The 21657-nt window shown below is 44.3% G+C and overlaps 1 protein-coding gene across 2 annotated transcripts in view; it reads right to left on the bottom strand.

Moving 5' to 3' along the window:
• The window catches only part of WDR33 (WD repeat domain 33), a 91034-nt gene extending 69614 nt beyond the window's left edge, over window positions 1-21420 (bottom strand). For both annotated transcript variants that reach the window (XM_083178239.1, XM_083178238.1), the window contains exons 1-6: window positions 21202-21420; window positions 2345-2576; window positions 2014-2082; window positions 1720-1824; window positions 1541-1636; window positions 32-183 (exon numbers count right to left, since the gene is read on the bottom strand). In XM_083178239.1, coding sequence (XP_083034365.1) covers window positions 32-183; window positions 1541-1636; window positions 1720-1824; window positions 2014-2082; window positions 2345-2548 — 626 coding nt within the window. In that variant the 5' untranslated portion in view covers window positions 2549-2576; window positions 21202-21420. The remainder of the gene's footprint in view (window positions 1-31; window positions 184-1540; window positions 1637-1719; window positions 1825-2013; window positions 2083-2344; window positions 2577-21201) is intronic.
• Window positions 21421-21657: the final 237 nt, after the last annotated feature.

Raw genomic sequence — 21657 nt, forward strand, 5'->3', positions numbered from 1 at the left:
AACTATGGAAAATGGTAGAGTGGTTATAAACCTGGCCTCTCTAATCGCCTCCTTATGTGCCTGGAACATCTTGACGTTGTTCATGTTGGACTGCCAATACTTCACATATCCACTATGGTCAGCAGTCAGCATCCACATGTCATTGTGAGACCAGGTCATAGCGCGGACTGGGCTATCATGAGCCTAAAGCAAAAGGAATAATTCAAGACATTACTCACCCAAAACTACCTACAACGCAGAAGTAATTTTGCAACATCTCGTATTGCAGATCTACACCTATTGAAAATGTACAATTTTGTTTTTAACCATTTACTTGGCATGGTCGAACTAGAAGAACCACTGCCAGATGAGCTTTCACCTAGACCAGTGATGGTTAACCTTGACACTCCAGCTGTCTACACATCCCAGCATGCCCTGATACAGTTTTAATATTTGGCAATGCTAAAATGGATGCAGGGCATGCTGGGATGTGTCGTTTAACAGCTGGTGTGTCAAGGTTAGCCATTACCCCCCCCCCTCTCTCCTCCATCCCTGTCAATTTAAGTTAAGCACATGTTCAAAACGTATTTCCTGAAGCTGTACGACCCATAAGGCTTTGATGTCTGACATCACTGACAATCTTGCACCTATATATTTGCTTCAATAAAATATTCAAATAGCTTTTTAAAAAGATGTTCTTTTATAAATCAAAAAAGATATTCTTTTATAAATCAAAAAAACTTTATACAACCATAAAAAAAAAAAAAAACAGACAAGTATTTAAAGTGATATATATGTATATATTAAAATTTCCACTTCCCTTACATAAACAATGGGTGTATGTCAATGAATTACATAGCAAGTCCCAGTGCTGCATAACTCATGAATTCCACCATCCTTAGCTTGTCAATGTGACTACACTACAATGTATGCTGGATAACGGCTTAGCAGGCCTGACGCTATGCCACACTGTGGGCGAACTGCAATGCACTCCTTTCTGGATGCTGGATTGTTTTAATAAGCTACGTTCACCTTTAAGTAAAAGGTGTGGATCATAGGATAGACAGGAATTAGGCAAATAGGGTCTAGGTTGACCCCCCCAAAAAAAAAATCAAAATAGGGAAAGTTAGACATGAAAATGGTCAACCTAAAAAAGGACCCTAGATTAGTGTATTGCTAAGCTTGCCATGCTTCGGGGCCACGTAACCATTCCGAATCACAGTCCAAGTGAATGGTAAAGTAATAAAAAATATATATTTTTTTTTAACTAAACTCGTGTCAACCTTTACATTTATAAACCATTACCATGTTGACCTTTTTGCTTGTGTGAACCACATTCATGACCTATTGATTGCCAACCTAATGCATATTGACTGAAAGTCTGGGTCCCTTTAAGTATATTGAAAGGAGAAATACAATTCAGTAGTACTCTGGTTACAAGCTAAAGCAAACAATCTTTAAATGGACACTTATTTATCATTATTTATTTACAGTCTCTTATATAGGACACTTTATTCTACTTGAGTGGCGATCATAGGGAAAAAAAAAATAGAATACTGACCTGTAAAATAGTCTCAAAATTAAACGTAAGCCCATTCCATAATGTGAATTCTCCACTTGAAGCTCCAGTTACTAAGCGGCGTCCCTCAGGAGTCCACTGAAAATCAGAAGAGAACAACTTTAAAGCTGAAAATCCACATGTATGACACATGCGTGAGGCTTTCTAATGATTGTACTTACCCTAACTACAAACACAGGGCACTTTACTTTGTTCGTCGAGGTACGAACAAACTTAGTGGTCACAGCATTCAGAGGATTGTTAAGCATTCCGATAGGAGGAACCATCTAGAACAAACAAATCATTTCAGGTTTTTTTTTGTAAACACACACCTACTCAATTCTATTCCAAAGTATCAATGCTACCCTTGCAATAGGCATAAAAATGCATTCAAAAGATCTAGATGCATGAAATGAACTATTATATATTTCGTAATGGAGCAAGTGTGAGACACAGAACTAGTTTTGATCACTTACATCGTTATAGTAACCAGCATCCGGCTGAATGGCTCTCATGTCTCTCTGATCTCTCTGCCATACGCGATTCTGAGAAAAGAAAACAGCTTTATGTAGGGAGCTCCGAGGCCTAGATCTGGTTTATATTTCGAACACTAGCAAATAAAATTTAAGTTATACACAACAAATAAGCTTATATTAAGACACAAGGCTAGATAAGAGAAGACAATGCAAAAGTCACTTCTCAACGACAATTGAGAGAGAATCAAGGAGAACGGTCTTTGCCTGTCAATAGCTATGGCACTCCTTGATAACAAAGAACTGACTGATCCTTCAGAAAGATGGACCTTACCTCCAGGTACTTGATAACAGAAGGATTGTAGTCTATTGTCTTGCGATTCACAGCCTTCCGCATGCGTTTGCCATCGAAGGTCAGCTGTTGCATAGCTGCTTGTTGTGCATAATCTGGACGTTTGTAGAACAGCTGGCGGGGAGCTTGGTGCTGGAAGCGCGGCATGTGGAAGAAGCGGGGTGGGGAACCAATCTCGGTCGCCATTGTGATGTCCAGGGTGGGCAGGGAGAACCTTAAATCAAAAAGAAAAAAAAAATTCTAAATCAGATTTTTTTTTTTTTTATTCAAAACTCTAGGAACACATGATGCTGTAAAGAAAAGCTATTGCAATATTCATGTGTTAGAGGAAAGATTCCATGACGGTACACTATCATTGGGTAAGCAATTCCCATACTCATCAGGTTTGAAAGGAAAAGACAAAGCAAATTCTACTTATCGTTTAGCACCTTCTAAAACACAACAGCCAAAATCTCATTGGCTGCTACTGGCAACATACTTCTATAACCCTGCACTTCAGTAAATATACTTCTAAGAGTCATTAGTCTTCCTAATTTAAATAGGTGCCATCTTACAGAATTATTACATTTTTTATAAACCGCATATGACCTGGTTAATGCGTCAGTTTAAGACATTTTGAACTTTAGTGATTCGGTTCTTTTTGGGCACCTTTTAGCAATACTTGGCCGACAGAGCAAAATAATTGTAGCCCCAATCAGGTGACAGCGCTGCGGGTAACCGCAATTCTGTTTGTTGCCTCCTGAAGTGAGGAAACGAATAAGAAGTTTGAGTTCCCTAACCAGGACTTTAAACGCAAGTTGGGGCAAAGAGTTAACACCTACATATTAAACAAGCGAAACACAGAGAAACACCTCATGGTTTAATCTTTGTTTTCTTCATCTCAAAACCTTGTGACATCCAGTGATGATGCGTAACTCCCTTTTTTTTGTGTCTATAGAAAAGTTGGGAGAGAAGCTTGATTTCCCACCTCTTTTCTGATTCACCTCCCTATGCAATGTGCCACCGCTATTTCCGACATGGGAAATAGTGGCAACTCCCTATTCAATGCTGTCTTTAGCGACAGCACTGATGTGGGATCACGGCAAAATGGGCCAGACATTAGAAGGGCTCAGTTCTGCCAATAACGGCCGTGAATTGTCGATCAAACCGAAAACGGGCAGGGATCACGGCTGTCGGCGGGGATCGACAGCCGTGATCCCAGATTGCATAACCCCCTATATATTTGTTGTGTGTGAGATTTACTGCATTGGTTCAGCTTACTTAGTTGAAGACCACTAGCAAAAAGAATGTGATTCCCTGTGATACTTTTTTTTTTTTTTAAAGACAGACAGACAGGAGCAGTGGCACTCCTCTGTATCTATGTTGCTTCCGTGAGTGCAGCACCCGGGCAGTTGTGATAAGTTTCTTGGAGTGCCGGTATACGCTGTACTATACACATCAATACATACATAATTTGGATTAAACCAGCCAACTCTGTGGTTTAACAGCTATACATAACTAAGCCCAGTGCTTTTGGGGAAAACAATAAATGGGTGCCCAATAATTATCACTCATATGGCCATTGCACCATTTGATACTGAACAGTCTTTCCTGCATCAATCCGGTTACAAGCTGATTTTTCGGGCGTAACGAAAATGCTGTTCTCAAAGCCAACATGACACCATCAGCGCTGGAGGTAATGTAAACACATAAATAATGTAAGAATATTCTGAGGCTCACACATCTGGGCACTGCAATCATGTGTTTAACCAAAATGTTCTTAAAGCCTGCCACGGAAATGCTAGTGTTAATGGAGTAAGCAAATGCCTCTTACAAATTCACCATTTCATCTACATTCATTTCACTATTCAGCATGCTACATTATAGAGGATGAAGAACGAGGTTTTCCAATTGCTTTTTAAACACCCAAATCATAAAGAGCATTACAGTAGCCGTACATGGGAATTAAATACTGCAGCACCGATACAATGTGCTGTTCCAGAAAAGCACATAATGTAAGCCGGCGTACAATGTTCTCTCACACTCCACAAAAGTGCCAGAGAAAACTTGCAGAGTCATCACTAGCATAACACACAAATACACACGCTCAGGCAGGCATGACACAATGTAGTCCCCACAACAAAGAATAGTTTCCCACTACACCTGGATTCGTTTAGCTTTTTCAAATCAGACCAGTTGCACCTCGCCATGTAGTCGCCATTTGCTGACATTCGTGACACAAAATGGGGTGGTCTGAGGAGCTCAGTGACTTCACTGTAATAAGATGCCACCTTTGCAATAAGATGGTTTGTGAAGTTTCACCCTAGATATTAGTGATATTATTAGAAAGTGGAAGCATTTACAGGAGCAACTCAGCATAGAAGCGAAAAAAACCCACCTAAAATTAGACTTGAGTCAACGGAAAGTGCATGATGCGTAAGCCACCATCGATCTACTGATTCCATAGCTGAAGAGTTCAGAAATTACATTTGCACTAATGATGCTGGAGAAAACCGTGTGGTTGTGAGCTTAATGGAATGGGTATCCAAGGCTGAGCAGCTGCATTCAAGCCTCACGTCAGTCCAATGCCAAGCGTCGGATAAGGGGCCTACACATGGGAGATGTGCGAAGGTGGCTCAGCAAGATCGCTCTGCACACAGCGATATGTCAGCATTGCATGCCGAGCGATAAGTTAGGAGCTTTGCTCGCCACTGAGAACACTAGCCTTAGATCAATTAATATACAACATGCTGGATATTAACTGGGAACGTGCATCACTATTGATATGGCCCGTACACATCTAGTGAGATTGCTTAGAAAATGCCCCCATTACGGGTGTAGGCCCCATTAGAGTGGTGTGAAGCACATACACTAGACTGTGGAAACGTGTTCTATAGTGTTCATTCTAGCACCCACTATCTTTGAAAAACCATGCAGTTCCTCTTCCCTGCCTGGGGTGTCACTGTCTGCTGTAGTGCTTCTAGCACAGTTTGGTCTGTATATCAGCACTGATATGCAAACCAGACCTGTACTGGGAGAATGTTGTTTACCTAACTGCATTATGCCAACTGTGAAGTTTGGTGGAGGAGGGATAATGGTATGGGCTAGGCCCCTGATCACCAGTGAAAAGAAATGTTAATGCTTTGGCATGCAAAGACATTTTGAACACTGCTATGCTTTCAACGTTGTGGCAATAATTTGGGGAAAGGTACATTTCTATTCCAACATGACTGTGCCCCAGTGCTATGAAGACATTGTTTCAGGTGTTTAGTGTGGAACTTGACTGGCCCACAGAGTGCCCTGACCTCAACCCAATCAAGCTCCTTTGGGACAAACTGGAATGGAGATTGCAGGCCAGGCCTTCTTGTCCAACATCAGTACCGGACTGCATAAATCAGGGGTGGCCAACCGGTCAGAGGTGAAGAGCCGAAAAATATCTGTAGTCAAGCTAAAGAGCCAACAACATGCGGGCGCCGAAAAAAGGGGCCTGGTCTATTTGGACCCCTTGGGTAGTTAGGGTAGAGGAGGATAAAGGCAAGCAACAGTTGGTGTGTAGGCAGGGAGAAGTTTGTATAATTGAGGGTAAATATGAGTAAGGGCAGGGAGTGATGTGGGTAGGGAGGGGGGTGCTATTTTGCTTGGAGGTAGAGGTAGACACACTGGGGTAAAGGACAGAACAGGCCAGGCAGACAGGGTGAGCTGCACAAGGTTCAAGTGACAGCCAGTACATGAAGCAGTTACAGGTTTATGGCATCAAAAATCCCAGAATCATATGTAAAGAGTGGCAGTGCCACTGATGAGGCATCCCGTCACTCCCCTACCAGGGTCAGTTACTCTCAGTGCCGCAGGTCTCTTAGTGGGGCTTTCTGTATGTCGGAAGCAGCATGATGGACACAGCATGTGGCATACAGAAAGCAGCACCATATGATGCAATAGCAGAGCTGTGAGGGATAAGGGCGTGGAGGTTTCAATGTGCCTGTTCCACACCAGTGACACCCCTGTGCCTGGCGCCGTGGCTCCTCACTCGTGATGACATCACGTCCCCCTGCATCCGCGCACTGCATCCCTGGGGGCACTGAAGACTCAGAGGCTTCAGCAGCTATTTACATGGCACATTAGGACACTTGACCGTGATCTACCTGCCAGAGCAAGAGCCTCACTTTAACGGGGGAGAGCCGCATGCAGCTTGAGAGCCATGGGTTGGCCACCCCTGGCATAAATGATCTAGAAGAATTAATGAGAACAAATTCCCACAGAAACACTCCAACATCCTGTGGAAGGCCTAGGAAGGTCTCCGCACTTTTTCATGAGATTTTCCCAGTTTCTGCTTGAACAGAATTCACACGCAGACATGAAAGCAAACTGCAAATTTCTAGGCAAAAAGTTGAGTTTAATGCCTTTTGAACACCTACTTGAATTCCCCCTATAGGCTCCATGTAATAGTGCAGATTAATTGGAGGAGCTGGTACATAGAGGATACTATAAAAAAACATGTCGTAGATTAAGTGCAAAGTCCAGTGCAGGGCTGTCTTATATGGCAATTAAATCCCCATTGCTAAAGTGATCTCACTAGCGATTAAGCCTCCAACAGGCAAACCCCTGTGACCCCCTGCGTGTCGGCCGCTCCATGCTCCCCCTCCCCCCAGTGCCACAGGGATCCCACCATTCTGCTGTCCCCTCCACTGCCCACGCTGCACTAACACCCAACCGGGAGCTAATGCCCATCCTGCCACTTGCTGCATAACCAATCCACACTGCATCCCAAGGCACACCCCTGTTCTTAAAAAAAAAAAAAGGCCCTGGCCAGTATTTGCGGGTAAGATACATGCTATAGTGCGGATTTGTGAAACCTGAGTTTCAGGCTATCAAAGGCTAATAAGTTTGAGGGAGAGGGAATCTCCCACACTTTACTGACTTTCTGACGAAGATCACGTCCTCTTCTGTCCATGTAGCATCCCCGGGACTTGGCAAAATAACAAATCGGCTTAACGCGAAACCCACGGACTGTGAGCAGTAGCCACACGGTGTTTTTTTACATCGTGCGGCTCTGCCCCCGAATGCCGCTATTGGCCGCCTTGCGGCCTAGCGGCTCCTGATTGGCCGCAAGGCGGCCAATAGCGGCATTCGGGGGCAGAGCCGCACGATGTAAACAAACACCGTGCGGCTCCTGCTCACAGTCCGTGGGTTTCGCGTCAAGCCAGTTTGTTATTTTGCCAAGTCCCGGGGATGCTACATGGACAGAAGAGGACGTGATCTTCGCCGGAGGACACTTGTAAGTATAGTTTCCTTCCACAGCTGCACCTATGGATTGCGTCGGAACCGGACACCGACACCGGAGGAGGATGCCGACACCGACTGAAGGCTACCTAAGGGCTCAAGATAGGTAAGTATCAGTGTGTTTGTATGTATGTATTAAACTTTTATTTTTCACGTGTGTCAGTGTGTTTATTTAACTCTTTCTTTTACTGTGGAACTACAAGTGCCAGCGGGCCCTTTAATGCCCCGCAGGCTGGGACTTGTGGTTCTCCAAGTCCCAGCCTGCGGGGGAGGCTTGCTGGGACCCATAGTTCCACAGCAAAAGACAATAGTTTTTATTCTATTTTTTTACACCATTCCATCAGCCCGATGCCCACCGCCCAGGGGCATCGGGGACAGTACCAGGCTTCAGCCTGGTCAGGTAAGTCCTGGAGGGGGGGGACCCCTTCATTGGGGGGGTCCCCACTTCCCCAGGACCCCTGGCCAGGCTGACTGGTCGGTAGGGTTAATGCTTTGGCCGCAGGAACTTATATAATAAGTGTCCCCCGGCTGTGGCATTACCCTGCTGGCTGGTTGTGCCTGGGGCTGGTTCTTAAAATACGGGGGGCCCCTAGTCATTTTGTCCCCCGTATTTCGGGAACCAGCCCCGGACCTGGAGCTGGTTGTAAAAAAATCAGGGAACCCCTATTTGTCGGGTTTCCTGATTTTTTTAATACCAGCCCCGGCTCCTTCAGCCTGGTGCTGGTTACGGCAGTGGGGGGGGGGGACCCCATGCCGTTTTTTTTTTTTAACGGGTAAAGGGCTACCCCTTTCCCACTGCCGAAAAAACGGCTCTTACACGGTAAAAACACTGCTTTTTACCCGGTTAACAAATACCGGTATTTGTTACCTGTGTAAAGCAACCTGGAGCTTTCCCACTGCAGCTCTAGCCGTTTAAAAAGGCTAAAAAAAACGCATTTTACCGTGTAAAGCCTGCAGTGGGAAAGGGGCATTAGATAAAATCCGATTTGGGTTAGGGAGAGATTTTAGCTCAAAAGCTCCCAGATTATTTTGTATGTTTGATAAATGATACCATACCACTTTGTGTGTTAGTATGAGCATGTGGGGCCATAATGTGTTATATAACTTGTGGGCACGAACATGTGGCCAAGCATCAAGTGCTATGTGTAATGATCTAAATACATTTTCCTTAATTTTGGATGGGGACGACAGCTTGGCTCCTAGGGGTATATTTACTGAAGCGTAGGTTTATAGAATTAGAGACACTGGGGCAGATGTATTAAGCCTTAACAGGAGATAAATGCAAGGGTGATCAAGAGATAAATGTCCAGCCAATCAGCTCCTTACTGACTTTTTTCAAACACAGCCTGTAACATGGCAGTCAGGAGGTGATTGGCTGGACGTTTCTCTCTCTTGAGCAGTCTTGCATTTATATCTTGTTAAGGCTTAATACATATGCCCCTATATCTTCTATAAGGCGCTAGATAAATAAGTAAAAACTGATTGGTTGTTATGAGCTATAACTACACTTCCATAAACCTACACTTCAGTAAATTTTCCCCTGGAGTTTTAAAAATGGTTTAAAATCTCAGAATGAAGTTTTACAGTAATGTCACCAGTTTCCTTGTCAACCCAAAAGCACTTGCAATATAATTGAATTCAATAAAAGAAGCAGGGCCATTTTGCATAAAGACAGGGGAAATATTAAATAAAACGTATTCTAATTTATATTTGTGTTCCAATTTACAAAAGCTACTTATGCAGAAAGCCACGAGTGACAAGCAGCCAAACTTAATTTTTAGCATATATTTGCGTAAGAAACACTATTATTCTGACAAATTTAGGGGGAATTCAATTGCTTTGTCAGCCACCTGTGGATAACAGAGCAAGCACGCATACAGAAGGCGAGCAGAAATGTGCTTAATACTTTAGTTGAGTTTAGCCCCTTTGTACAGCTGAACTTTTGCGCTCCAGACACACACACACAACACAATAATTGCCCAACGATGGGACAAGCAACTGCATATCTCCTCATCCAAAGTGGCACTCAATGCAACTATGAGCTCTCCCAAAACAATTCAATCCACCCTTACGAATCACAAAGTCATTGGAATGGTAAAGCTTATCTTACAATGGTTAAAAGGTATATTTACCAATGCGCAAAAATAAATTCTGCTATTCACAAGGATACAAATTGCAATAGCCTGGGCATTAATAAACACTGCACTAGCCTACATCTCTGGCAACGCATTTTCCCATAACCAGCATTACAGTAAATAGCTCATGACATGTATCCTGTCTGGGTAGTATTGTAGACATATAAAGGTAATGAGGCCATGTGCCCAGCAAGAACAGTGTTATGCCTATTATTGCAGTTCTTTAATAAATAATAAGAGCAAGGAGAAAAGCCAATCAGCAGTTAAAGGTTTCTGAGGCTGCATACTGTATCTTCTATCAAACATTTCTCTAGAATGCAGTGTACTATACAGATATATACAGAGCAGATGATCGGCTTTGAATAGCGCTGTACTATGCAAAGCTGTCCTCCCCTCCGCTGACGGCACCGGGCATGGGGAATGTGTGTATTCACTGAGTGGCTTTCCCCCCAACATGGCATAATCGCCTAGTGTGTATGTACCTTTAGGCTTTTCCTTTGCACTAAGCTTATTTCAAAGACTGAGGGAATCAGGAGAGTGGATAAGGAATCCACACACAGTTATATTAGGGTCCCTCTTAATTCAGGGATTCTAAAGGTCCGCCTTTGTTGAAATTGATGTGGCGGGGGGTGCAATCAGTATACTATACTAACACTAAGCTTATTTACCTGCTTTGTGCGTTTTTTCATTTGTCTATTCAGGTGTAGGCGGAGTTTATGGTTAATGTTTAACTCGCGCACGTTCTTTCACAATTAATAAGGTGTTCAGTATCCATGGTTTGAGCTCCATGTTTAAATGGGCATGTCTGTCTGAGGGAATCATTTATTGCTGTGTTTATGTCGGGTGCCGGACGGGATCCCGACTGTTAAAACACCGACAGACGGGTTCCCGACGGCCACCGGCTAGTCTCCCTCATGGGGGTCCACGACCACCATAGAGGGAGAATAGAATAGGTGGTGAGCCACCGTGCTTGCAGCATGGCGAGCGCAGCGAACCCGCAAGGGGCTTTATTGCACTCCCCATGCTGTCTGAGTCCGGCCAGTCGGGATCCCGACGTCGGGCTAATGTCAGGATCCCGACTGTCTGAACCCTATACCACACCAATTTATGTCAGTCCAGCTGTGGCAATAGAGTTGTCAACCGGTTCTTGAGCAGGAATTGCGTTAAAGTCTAAAATTGGTGAGGGTTTCAAGGAGTTTGGGGCTTTTTAGGCCAGGTTGTGTATTCAGATAGACACAAACCATGGTTATCAACTTTCCATATTGGTATCAGTATAAAGCTCACTATAGCAAATATCGGTCAATGCTTTCCTCCGTAGGTGCATAGGATTCCAGTCAAGGTCATGGGCATGATTCCAGAGAGTTCTAGAATGCCAATACAGCCTGGAAACAGGCGACAAACTATTTTAGTTTGGAATGTAGCATGAAAGAATCACCTCTAGAAAAATGGTCTCCACCAAAATAATACATATTAAAGCTCGCTGTGCATTTGGAATGGAGAACCACTGTTTATACCTGACTAGGAATACTAGCTTCTGTTACTCTGGCCTCCTCTATGTTTTATTTCTTAGGTTATCATCTAGAACTAAAGTTTGTTTTGCAATGGACAGCTTTGAAACTGTTAATCCATTTTTAGTGTTCCTTCTAGAAATGTGGGCAGGCAGGGCGCCGCTGCAAGGTGGAAGCGCAAGGGGGGCGGACCGGGCCCGGCCGCCGCCATTATTATTATTATTAAAGGGGGTGGGCCCGGCCCCGCCGAAGTTGCAGTGCTGCCGGGGAAGCGCCGGGAATCGTTGTCTAAGGCGGCGCTGCGCTTCCCCATGCAAACTTTCGGGGCAGGCACCAGGCTGTTTTAGCAGGGCGATGCTAGCGGGAACATTACATTTTTATCAAGTGCCAAGCTGCCTCTGACATTTCTGCTGAAGCTTTTGAGAACTGTCCTGCCATTGGTTACATAGCTGGGAGTCTGTAATTATTTTGCCACAGGAACCATCCGTCCCCATTTATCTAGGATCGGATCCTGCCATAAACCAAAAATATACTGGTAGGATAATTGGCTACAAGCAAACTAACTCTAGCAAACAGATTAAGCTCCATTGTGGTAGGGACAGATTAAAAATGAGCAAATATTCTCTGTAAAAAGCATGGTGGAACATGTGAGCTATATAAATAACTTGTAATAAATGGATTTAGAAAACAATGTGCCCAATTTGGCTAAGGGCAATTTAACTGTAGTCCCTAGATTTGAAACAAACAGAGCTGTCACACAAACATTCATGAGTCTTGCAAAAGATAACATTGATACATTTTCTACAATAGTCTAGAATAGGGACACATCCATTCAAATGAAGCAGGGTTTTCATTAAATAAGGACAGAACGATTAGCAATAGTGCATGTGTGCCTGGAAGGGAATGGTAGGGTTTCCATGCATTTTTAAATGACTCAAAAAAAAAAAACTGCAAAACCTGGTGCTCACTTAGGGGTTTATTCTAGTTCACTCTTTCTGACAAAATCCTTCTTAGATGGACAAAACCATGGGGTTTATTCTAGTTCATTCTTTCTGACAAAATCCTTCCTAGATGGACAAAACCATGTGCACTGCAGGGGGGCAGATGTAACATGTGCAGAGAGAATTAGATTTGGGTGAGTTATTTTGTTTCTGTGCAGGGAAAATACTGACTGCATGATTTTACACTGCAATATAGATCTCACTTTGAAGAAAAACCCCACCCAAATCTAATTATCTCTGCACAAGTTACATCTGCCCCACCCGCAGTGCACATGGTTTTGTCCATCTAAGAAGGATTTTGTCAGAAAGAATGGACTAGAATAACCCCCCATGTGCACTGCAGGGGGCAGATGTAACTTGTGCAGAGAGAATTAGATTTGGGTGGGGTTTTAATTCAAAGTGAGATCTATATTGCAGTGTAAAAATAAAGCAGCCAGTATTTACCCTGCACAGAAACAAAATAATTCACCCAAATCTAATGCTGCTTTCCCACTGCAGACCAGTTTAAAGTACTGGTAATCTTAAATGGTATTTAAAATGGTATTAGCATTCCCACTGCAGCAGATTACCATTCAAGTACCATTCCCATTGCAGTGAACCGTGTAAAATGTAGAGTGCCTAACCCCGCCCCCCCCCAGTGTAAAGAGTGCCTAATCCCTCCCCACCCCAAGTGTAAAGAGTGCCTAACCCCCCGTACCTGCCCTGTGCCCCCACCTCCCCTCCCCTTGAACTTACCTGCACGGGGATGCAGGGCAGTGGGGAGGCAGCGGGGATCCATGTAGGGTCCATGCGGGGTACAGGCAGTCCCAGTGCCTGATGAGAACTAATAGTTCTCACTTTGCGCATATGTAATTAATGCACGTGCATACTAATGAGCCACTCATTACATATGTGCATATGTAATGAGCGTCTCTTTATTATGCATGCACTCATTAAACATGCACAAAGTGAGAACTACTATGTCTCATCAGGCACTGGGACTGCCTGGAGGCATTCCCACTGCCTCTTAAATGTTATTTTAACGTGTAGGACTCTGCTTTAAAAACGGGTTGAAATACCATTTAGCTTTAAATGGTATTTCAACTCTGGCACTTTCCCACTGCAGCCTTAAACGGTAAATTGCACTGAAAATCGGCAAATTACCGTTTTTTTAGCTGCAGTGGAAAAGGGGCATAATTCTCTCTGCACATGTTATATCTGCCCACCTGCAGTGCACATGGTTTTGTCCATCTAAGAAGGATTTTGTCAGAAAGAGTGAACTAGAATAAGGCCCTTAGCAACAGGCTTTCCTACTTAAAACATGATCAAAACTACCCTCTATCACACCCCACAAAATAATGTAACAATACACAATATTTTAAATGCAACATCTATTCATAGATATTTTGTTTAATGTATACAACTTTTGATTTTAGTTGTCAGAAAATGTATATAAATGGTTCCATGAGAAGCAGCAAATGTAACTGGATGAGATCTCCGTATGTATGTATGTATGTATGTATGTATGTATGTATGTATGTATGTATGTATGGTATGTATGTATGGTATGTAGCTACATCTAACTAACTACAAGGGGGGAGGGTGAACAGAAGAGATGAAGGGTGAGATTTAATAGGATCAGAGATTCAGAAAGTGAGAGATTTGGGAAGAAATCTCCAGGGTTTTTTAAAGCGGCAATCATTTACACGGCAAAAGCAGTTTGATTTTGCCGTGTAAATGATTGCCACTTTAAAAAAAAAAAACCTGGAGATTTCTTCCCAAATCTCTCACTTTCTGACTCTCATCCTATTAAATCTCACCCGAAATCTTTACTAAATAAATGATCGGTAGTATGGATTTTACTGGCTATATATTAGAATCAGGTGCAGGAAATAAAGGTTACATAGTATTGTTAGGAAACCAAAAAAAAGTATAGATAGAACAATAAATATATAGAGCAAATAATAAAAATAAAAAGTATGACATCACATCTAAAATTTTGCCCTAATTTGTCCTCACTGATCTCCACCTCACTTATGAACTACATCTCGGGGGGGGGTGAAAAAAAAATATAAAAAGGGGGCTATCTAGTGTCACATTCGTAACGCGTACGCCGTAGTTTCCACATATAACATATACATCACAGGGCTTGGTCATGCTCAGGATTTTGTACACTGGTCCAACCCAGGGGTGACCAATTTCAGAATGGCGATACAACTCTGCCTATTGCCGAATCAAAGTCACAGCAGACACATACCAAGCTCGGAGACTTCATAAGCTGCGGATAGGTTCCAGATCTGGAACCTGGATTACCTGTTCACACTGTACTTCGACTCACGTTAAACTCGTGTTCAAGTCTACTAGCTAAACTAGTGCAAGTGGATGCTTTCAGACTGCACAAAACGCTTGTCTCAAATGGCTTTAATCATTCTCTGTCCTATGGAAAGAGCTTCTGGGGAGCCACAAAATGACCCATTTAGGGCACTCTGCCTTCACTAGCTCAAGCAGTACACACATGATATAAAGGCAAATATACACAGTAACACTAATTTTGGTTATACCCTAGGACAGGCATGGCCAAACTATGGGCCTCCAGCTGTTGGGAAACTACAATTCCCATCATGCCTTGCCACAGTTTTGCTATTAGGGAATGCTAAAACTATGGCAAGGCATGCTGGGATGTGTAGCTTTCTAACAGCTGCAGGGCCATAGTTTGGCCATGCCTGCCCTATGAGATCCCAGAAAATGCTGATATTGTTCACTATATCGGAGGTGCCATGATATATTGCATACAAACGGACCGATCTAGTTCAGTAATGCCCTCTAACGAGACGGAAATACTCCATATCGGTAATTAATATATAATCGAGTGTGTACCCAGCATAAGACAGAAACCAGAAGTAACCTTTTACTGCTGCTATTAGCAGTGAAAGTAAAGCTTTAAGGGTGTGCCTAAGCACCATGGGGTTCCCGGAGTTGGTGGTCTAACTCCAAATTATTTATGGTTATATATGCAAAACCAGTGCTTGTGGCTTCCAATCATAATTTACGTGGACAAACAGAAGCAAATACTGTCCCTCACCACAAAATTTAACCTAAAAACCTAAAAAACACAAATTATTTCACACAATACACTTGCAAAATGGCAGGAATACTAGTGCTGGGAGTGTGTGCAGTACATGGTTAATACAGATACTTGCATCAGGGGACATGACACTGAAGCAATCAGGGTGGCAGAGGTTTATATATTCTAAGAAAGGCACACGAGGAGAGAGGGACCTGCTCGTGAGAGCTTACATTCTAAAAAGGAGAGGGTTATGGACAGCGATGATCGCTATCATCACTGGGGGGAAAGCCGCTCAGTGCACACACACTGAGCGGCTTTCCCCCTGCCTGGCGCCAACAGAGTGGGCGGAAGGCTTTGCATAGTACAGAGCTATGCAAAGCCGCTCATCTGCTGCATGTTTGTAATGTTAATTTACAGATGTAGTCTAAAAAGTACGTGCAGCACGAACTTTTTTAGACATACAATATCGGGCTCCCGGGAACGCGCATCGCATCGCACAAGCCCATAAACACCATCCAATAATTGTACATAAGATGCAATTTGTACTTAAAAAGTACAAAACGCATTTGATAATTGATGCGTCTGTGGGCACCTTAAGTCGAATAGCAAAGGAATCTCACCGGGGTGCTAGATGCGGTCCCGTCAGTCGGGATCCCGACAGTCAGAACACCAACAGACGGGTTCCCGACGGCCACTGGCTATTCTTCCTTGTGGGGGTCCACGACCCCCATAGAGGGAGAATAGAATATGTGGCGAGCGTAGCGCGCCACCGTGCCCACAAGGGGCTTTGTTGCGTTCGCCATGCTGTCTGAGTCCGGCCAGTCGGGATCCCGATGTCGGGCTGATGACTGTCAGGATCCCGACTGTCGGAGCCCTATACCACACCCTCTCACCATGTGTACACACAATAACATTATGGTGGAGGTTTTAACAAATTACAATTTTGGGCCTTTAGCACAGCATAGGACGAAATTTGACAGCAATTTTGGGAATTAAAAAAAACCCCAGGGTTTTCCCCGGCAACGCTTAGTCGGTCAACTAGTATAAAATATACAAAGCTCAGATTTCCTTCCGGCAGTCAAACAATTGTTTATAACCAAAAATTGTTTGCAATATTTCCAGGTCTGTGACTATGTAATCGAATAGCGTACATTTTTTAAACTACATAACTGTGTAAGATTTGGCACCTTTTCCTTGAGAGCTGTGGAAGATATTTACATACAACCATTCTTTTTTTCTAGATATAGATGATAGATAGATAGATGTGGTATCAGCAACACACCCCCCTCCCCTCCTAAACATGCTGGCCGATATGTTGTTAACGTTACAATGTTGTAACGAAATATAGTGTAAATAAAGCACTCAGTATGTATCCACTATAATTAACGATGCGCGCTCCTGCGAATAGCTAACAACCATCCCTGTCTATGCATGCAGCTCAATCTGAGACTGCGGGATAAATATAATAAGATGGGAGTCCTATTGAAGAGATGTTGTACATAGCAACCAATCAGATTCTACTTATTTAGCACATTCTAGGAAATAGAATTTGATTGGTTTCTATGGGCAACATCCCATCTTCAAATGAACGCCCATCTTAGTATATTTATCCCTGCACAGAGCGGGAAGGCAGGTGACATCACTGACTGATATCATGCATGACATTCAAGTCACTGTGTATGAACTAGATCATTCTCCCGATATAGTTAACAGTACCGGTGGAGCCGGGGATAGCCAAGTGTGTACCGAGCTTAACACCCTCCCGGCAGAATAACGAAGGCCTACAACTGTCCCACTTCCACCCTCAGCCATTGGTGGTGTATTCATGCATGCATGCATACACAGTGTGTACTGTCAGGCAATAGATGGTGCACGACAGAGCAATTTAAGTGTTTCCCTGTTGGGGCCCACTCAGCTGCTGGTGCTGACATTACTGGTATAATATGTAATTTTGATTTACTGGAAACTAGTTTTTTTTTTTTTTTTTACATGATGTCACACCCAGTCAGAATGCATTGTGACAGATCTAAATTGCTCCATCATGCGCAGAAGGGCCTTAATATCCCCCCACATAGGTGAGGAGCAGCATTACATAAAAGTCTAATGCCCACTGTGGCAAGCTTGAACAGAAATACACCTAAGAGGAGAATTAAAGCCTCCAAACATGAAACAGTGCAACTTACTAGCAATGTAAAAAAAAAAAAAAAAAAAAAAAAAAAAAACAGATCTTTATCTGAATCTTATACCCCTTTCACACAGAAAATGAAATACCCGGGTTAAGCAGTTCCACCCGGGAATTTCATTAAATACACTGGTCCTTTTTCTGTGTGAAAGGGCACACCCATGTTGGAAATCCCGTGTCTCCGACTCTGGAATTGACCATGGTCAAGGACACTGGATTTATGACCTGTGTTGACCCTTTCACAGAAGAAATACCCGTGGTATTCAGCAAATTACCGGGTAGAAATTTTCAACCCGTTAATTTGTTCTTCTGTGTGAAGGGGGGTCAGGCTGCACCCGGCAAAATGACACGGCATTTGAAATGCCGTGTATTTGCCAGGATTTTCAGACTTTTCTGTCTGAAGGGGGTATTAATAAAGTTTCCGATGTGTATTTCTTATTAAAAAGAAATATATATGAATAGCTTTCAGTGCCATAGTGTGTAAAAGGATTTAGCACACATAACATTCTATGCACAAACATTTGCTAGACATAATACAATAAAAAGAAACAGTAAGTCGCTCAGTTTATCAAACATTGGGGTCCATCCTATTACACCCAAAGGGCTGTGAGTTGTCGTTCAGGTGCCATTTTAAAATGGAAAACCTAACTTGCACCCTTTGCAGGGCCAAACTCATGAATCATCCGCACCCCTCAGGTGTAATAGGATCGACCCCCTCATCTGAAACGGGTGCCGGACAGGATCCCGACAGGCATTTACCCGACGTCGGGATCCCGACTGTCAAAACACCGTCTGCTATTTTCCCTCGTGGGGGTCCACGACCCCCATAGAGGGAGAATAGGTGGCTCGCGTAGCCGTCCTTTTTACATATGATGTATAATATGCGATGCCGGCCAGGCTTTCCCAATCCAACATATCTATAATGCGGCCCTCAGGCTCCAATCCGCACAGGACTATGCACCAGACGGCATATCAAAAACATGCGATTTTTGTTACTTTTTTAATCAGATTTCTCGGGTCGATCCGTTGGAATTGGATTTAAAGGGCCCAAAAAGCACTAGCGTTTAGTCACCTTTATACTTTGCTTCTTGCACCAGTGAGTTACCAGTTGCCTGAAATGAGCCCATGTATGATCATGCCTCTCACTCTCAGCTCTCCCATACTCACTCAGTGAACATCTTGCCCACATACTAATCTCCATCACTGGCCACAAGCCTCTAGTACAGGGATGTCCAAACTGTGGCCCTCCAGCTGTTGTGAAACTACACATTCCAGCATGCCTTGCCATAGTTTTAACATTCCCTAATCGCAAAACTGGCAAGGCATGCTGGGATGTGTAGTAGTTTCACAACAGCTGGAGGGCCACAGTTTGGACAGGCTTGCTCTAGTAGTACGTTGATTAAGTCCTCACTACTTATATTTAAGCTGTAATGTGGCGCTCTTTACCTGTACTCTATTTTTGCTATTTATTCAATGTAATGTTAAGTTTGGTCTCCCTGTACTCTTTTTTTGTATGGCACTGCAAAACACTTGTGGCGCCTTATAAATAAAATAATACCTATGTAGTATTTAACCCACAACCAAGCCCAACACTATATCAACTATTAGTATTTAAAAACAGAACAGCACAAAAAAATATTTAGCCAATTGGAATACACATGGGGTTTGTGAAAAGGGGTAAGAGGTGGAATTAAACAGACCAGTACTTATGCTGGGTACACACCAGGACGACATGGGTCCAATCCCATCAATCTAGATCCAATTCCAACCGATCCTTTTTCTGTCCTGGTGTGGACCGATTCCAATCCAATGCGCGGCCCCGCGGGTCGGTCGTTCTTCAGATCCAACCTGCTGCAGGTAGGATCTGAAGAACGACAATACTCCTGGGTGCGGGTCGCCATCGGATCAGACCCGCTCACGGTGCACATGATGTGCATCGTGAGCGGGTCGTCCTGGTGTGTACCCCACATTACACCTGCAGATGGAGAACCCTTATTAGAGAAGGTTTGTCACAATGAGCACATAGAGTTCGGAGTTATGTTTGCGCAACAGGTATTTTCAGCCAATTTGCATTTACTATAGATTATCCCTATAGATTGTCAAGGCCCCCATACATTATGCGATTTGGGCCCGATTTCACCCGATTCGGATGAATCGGGCTGTGAAATCGTCCCAAATCGCATGTTTTGACACCCTTTCCGACCCGATGCGCGGTCCCGTGCGCATCGGATCGGAGTTGGGCAGTCGCACCGGCTGCACATAAGATTTCCTAAATCTTATGTGCAGTCTCCGGGCAGGGTCAGCGGGCGGGGGACGCCGGGGAAGGTCAGCTGACAAATAGTCAGCAGGCGGGGGACGCCGGGCATGGGGAGAGGCTGGCAGGGGCAGCTGACACTATAGACAGCGGGCGGGGGGACGCCGGTGAACCGGCGAGGGGAACAGCTCACTGCTGGGCAGGAGGACCAGGCAGATGCAGCTTCAATACAAACGAATGGGGAGGCAGTGATTGGCTGAGAGAGCTCTCTCAGCCAATCAGCAATTGGCTGAGAGAGCTCTCTCAGCCAATCAGCAATTGGCTGAGAGAGCTCTCAGCCAATCAGCAATTGGCTGAGAGAGCTCTCAGCCAATCAGCAATTGGCTGAGAGAGCTCTCAGCCAATCAGCAATTGGCTGAGAGAGCTCTCAGCCAATCAGCAATTGGCTGAGAGAGCTCTCAGCCAATCACTGGCTCCCCATTCGTTTGTATTGGGTTTTTTCTTCCTTGAAGCTGCGTCTGCCTGGTCCTGCCCAGCACGTGAGCTGTTCCTCTCGCCGGTTCACCAGCGTCCCCCCACTGCCTATGTGTAAGCTGCCCCTGGCAGCCTCTCCCCATGCCTGGATCAACAGTGTCCCCGGCCAGCTGACTATTTGTCAGCTCACCCTGCCCAGCTGTTCCCTGCTGCTCCCCAGCGTCCCCCACCCGGCTCTCCCTCTGCAGCTCCCCGGGGACTGCATATGATAAATCCATGAGCTTTATCATATGCAAAATTTGGCACATCAAGTGCCTAATCGTGTGTCCCCCTCCCGGGGAGCTGCAGGGGAAATCAAGTCCGACTTGTCCCTAGGACAAGTCGGACTAATGTATGGGAGCCTTAAGATTGCAGCAGGGCCCTCCTACCTCCAAGTGTGTCTGTTTTTACCCAGTTTGTTTATCACTGTCTACTATTGAAAAGCGCAACGGAATCTGCTGCGCTGTATAAGAAACTGACAATAAATAAATACTAGGGAAACAGCAGATAAACCCTTCAATTACTATTTTCAGCAAATGTGCATTTGCTGAAGCAGGTGGAGAATATTGTGTATGCGCAAAATATTATTTTCAAGCCACTATTGCAGACTTGTATACCAGTTTACATGACTCCCAGCAATTACAGGATGAACAGTCCAAAAACCGGGGCAGTGATAATACGGTCTTGCGCCAGGCTGCTCCCGGTGATTATATTTAATGTGTCCTGAATTTACCCGCTTCCCCCTACATAGATGTCTATTGGGGCCCTGAAATATAGCCGCCATTGGGAAGCCTCTCCTCTCTTATACACATCCTGCTCAAACTCCGGTGTGTAAGGTAATGAGCCAGTGTAATCTAATCTACCGGCAGCACGGGGAGCTACTAAGCATGTAAACAGCAGAGCAGGGGGAAATGGGCCCGGTCATTCCTTGTGCACGTACGTACCCTATACATACAGCCCGCGGTCACCTCCTCAACCGAACACGCCCACTTCAGTTAACGATTCCGCTGACTACGGCGCTCTCCTATGCTATTTCCCCGCTTCCGGTTCCTGTCTCGGTCTTTCTCTCCTCTCAGCCGTGCTGAGCCGCGCTCCGCCATTAATCACGTGACACGTTGGAGCCCGCCCCTTCCCCCAGCCGCCGAGCTACAGCAGCATGGAGAGAGTGACGTCACCGTGCTCCTTTCTCCGCTAAACTTTATTAACAACAACCAAAAAAAACTACACACTACAGTCATAGTTGCCAAGTCAGCTTGAAACAAGCGGATTTGGGCTTGTTTTTTTCCTGAGTTGCTTATTTTTTTTTTGATGGTTGCTTGTTGCTTGTTTTTGGGCTTATAATATTTTTAGTAGCTTGTTTTGGGCTTGTTTTATTTTGGGCTTGGTGTTGTTTTTCTCTG

Source organism: Crinia signifera, chromosome 3 (assembly GCF_055691185.1).
Source record: "Crinia signifera chromosome 3, ASM5569118v1, whole genome shotgun sequence".
NCBI classification, from domain to species: domain Eukaryota; kingdom Metazoa; phylum Chordata; class Amphibia; order Anura; family Myobatrachidae; genus Crinia; species Crinia signifera.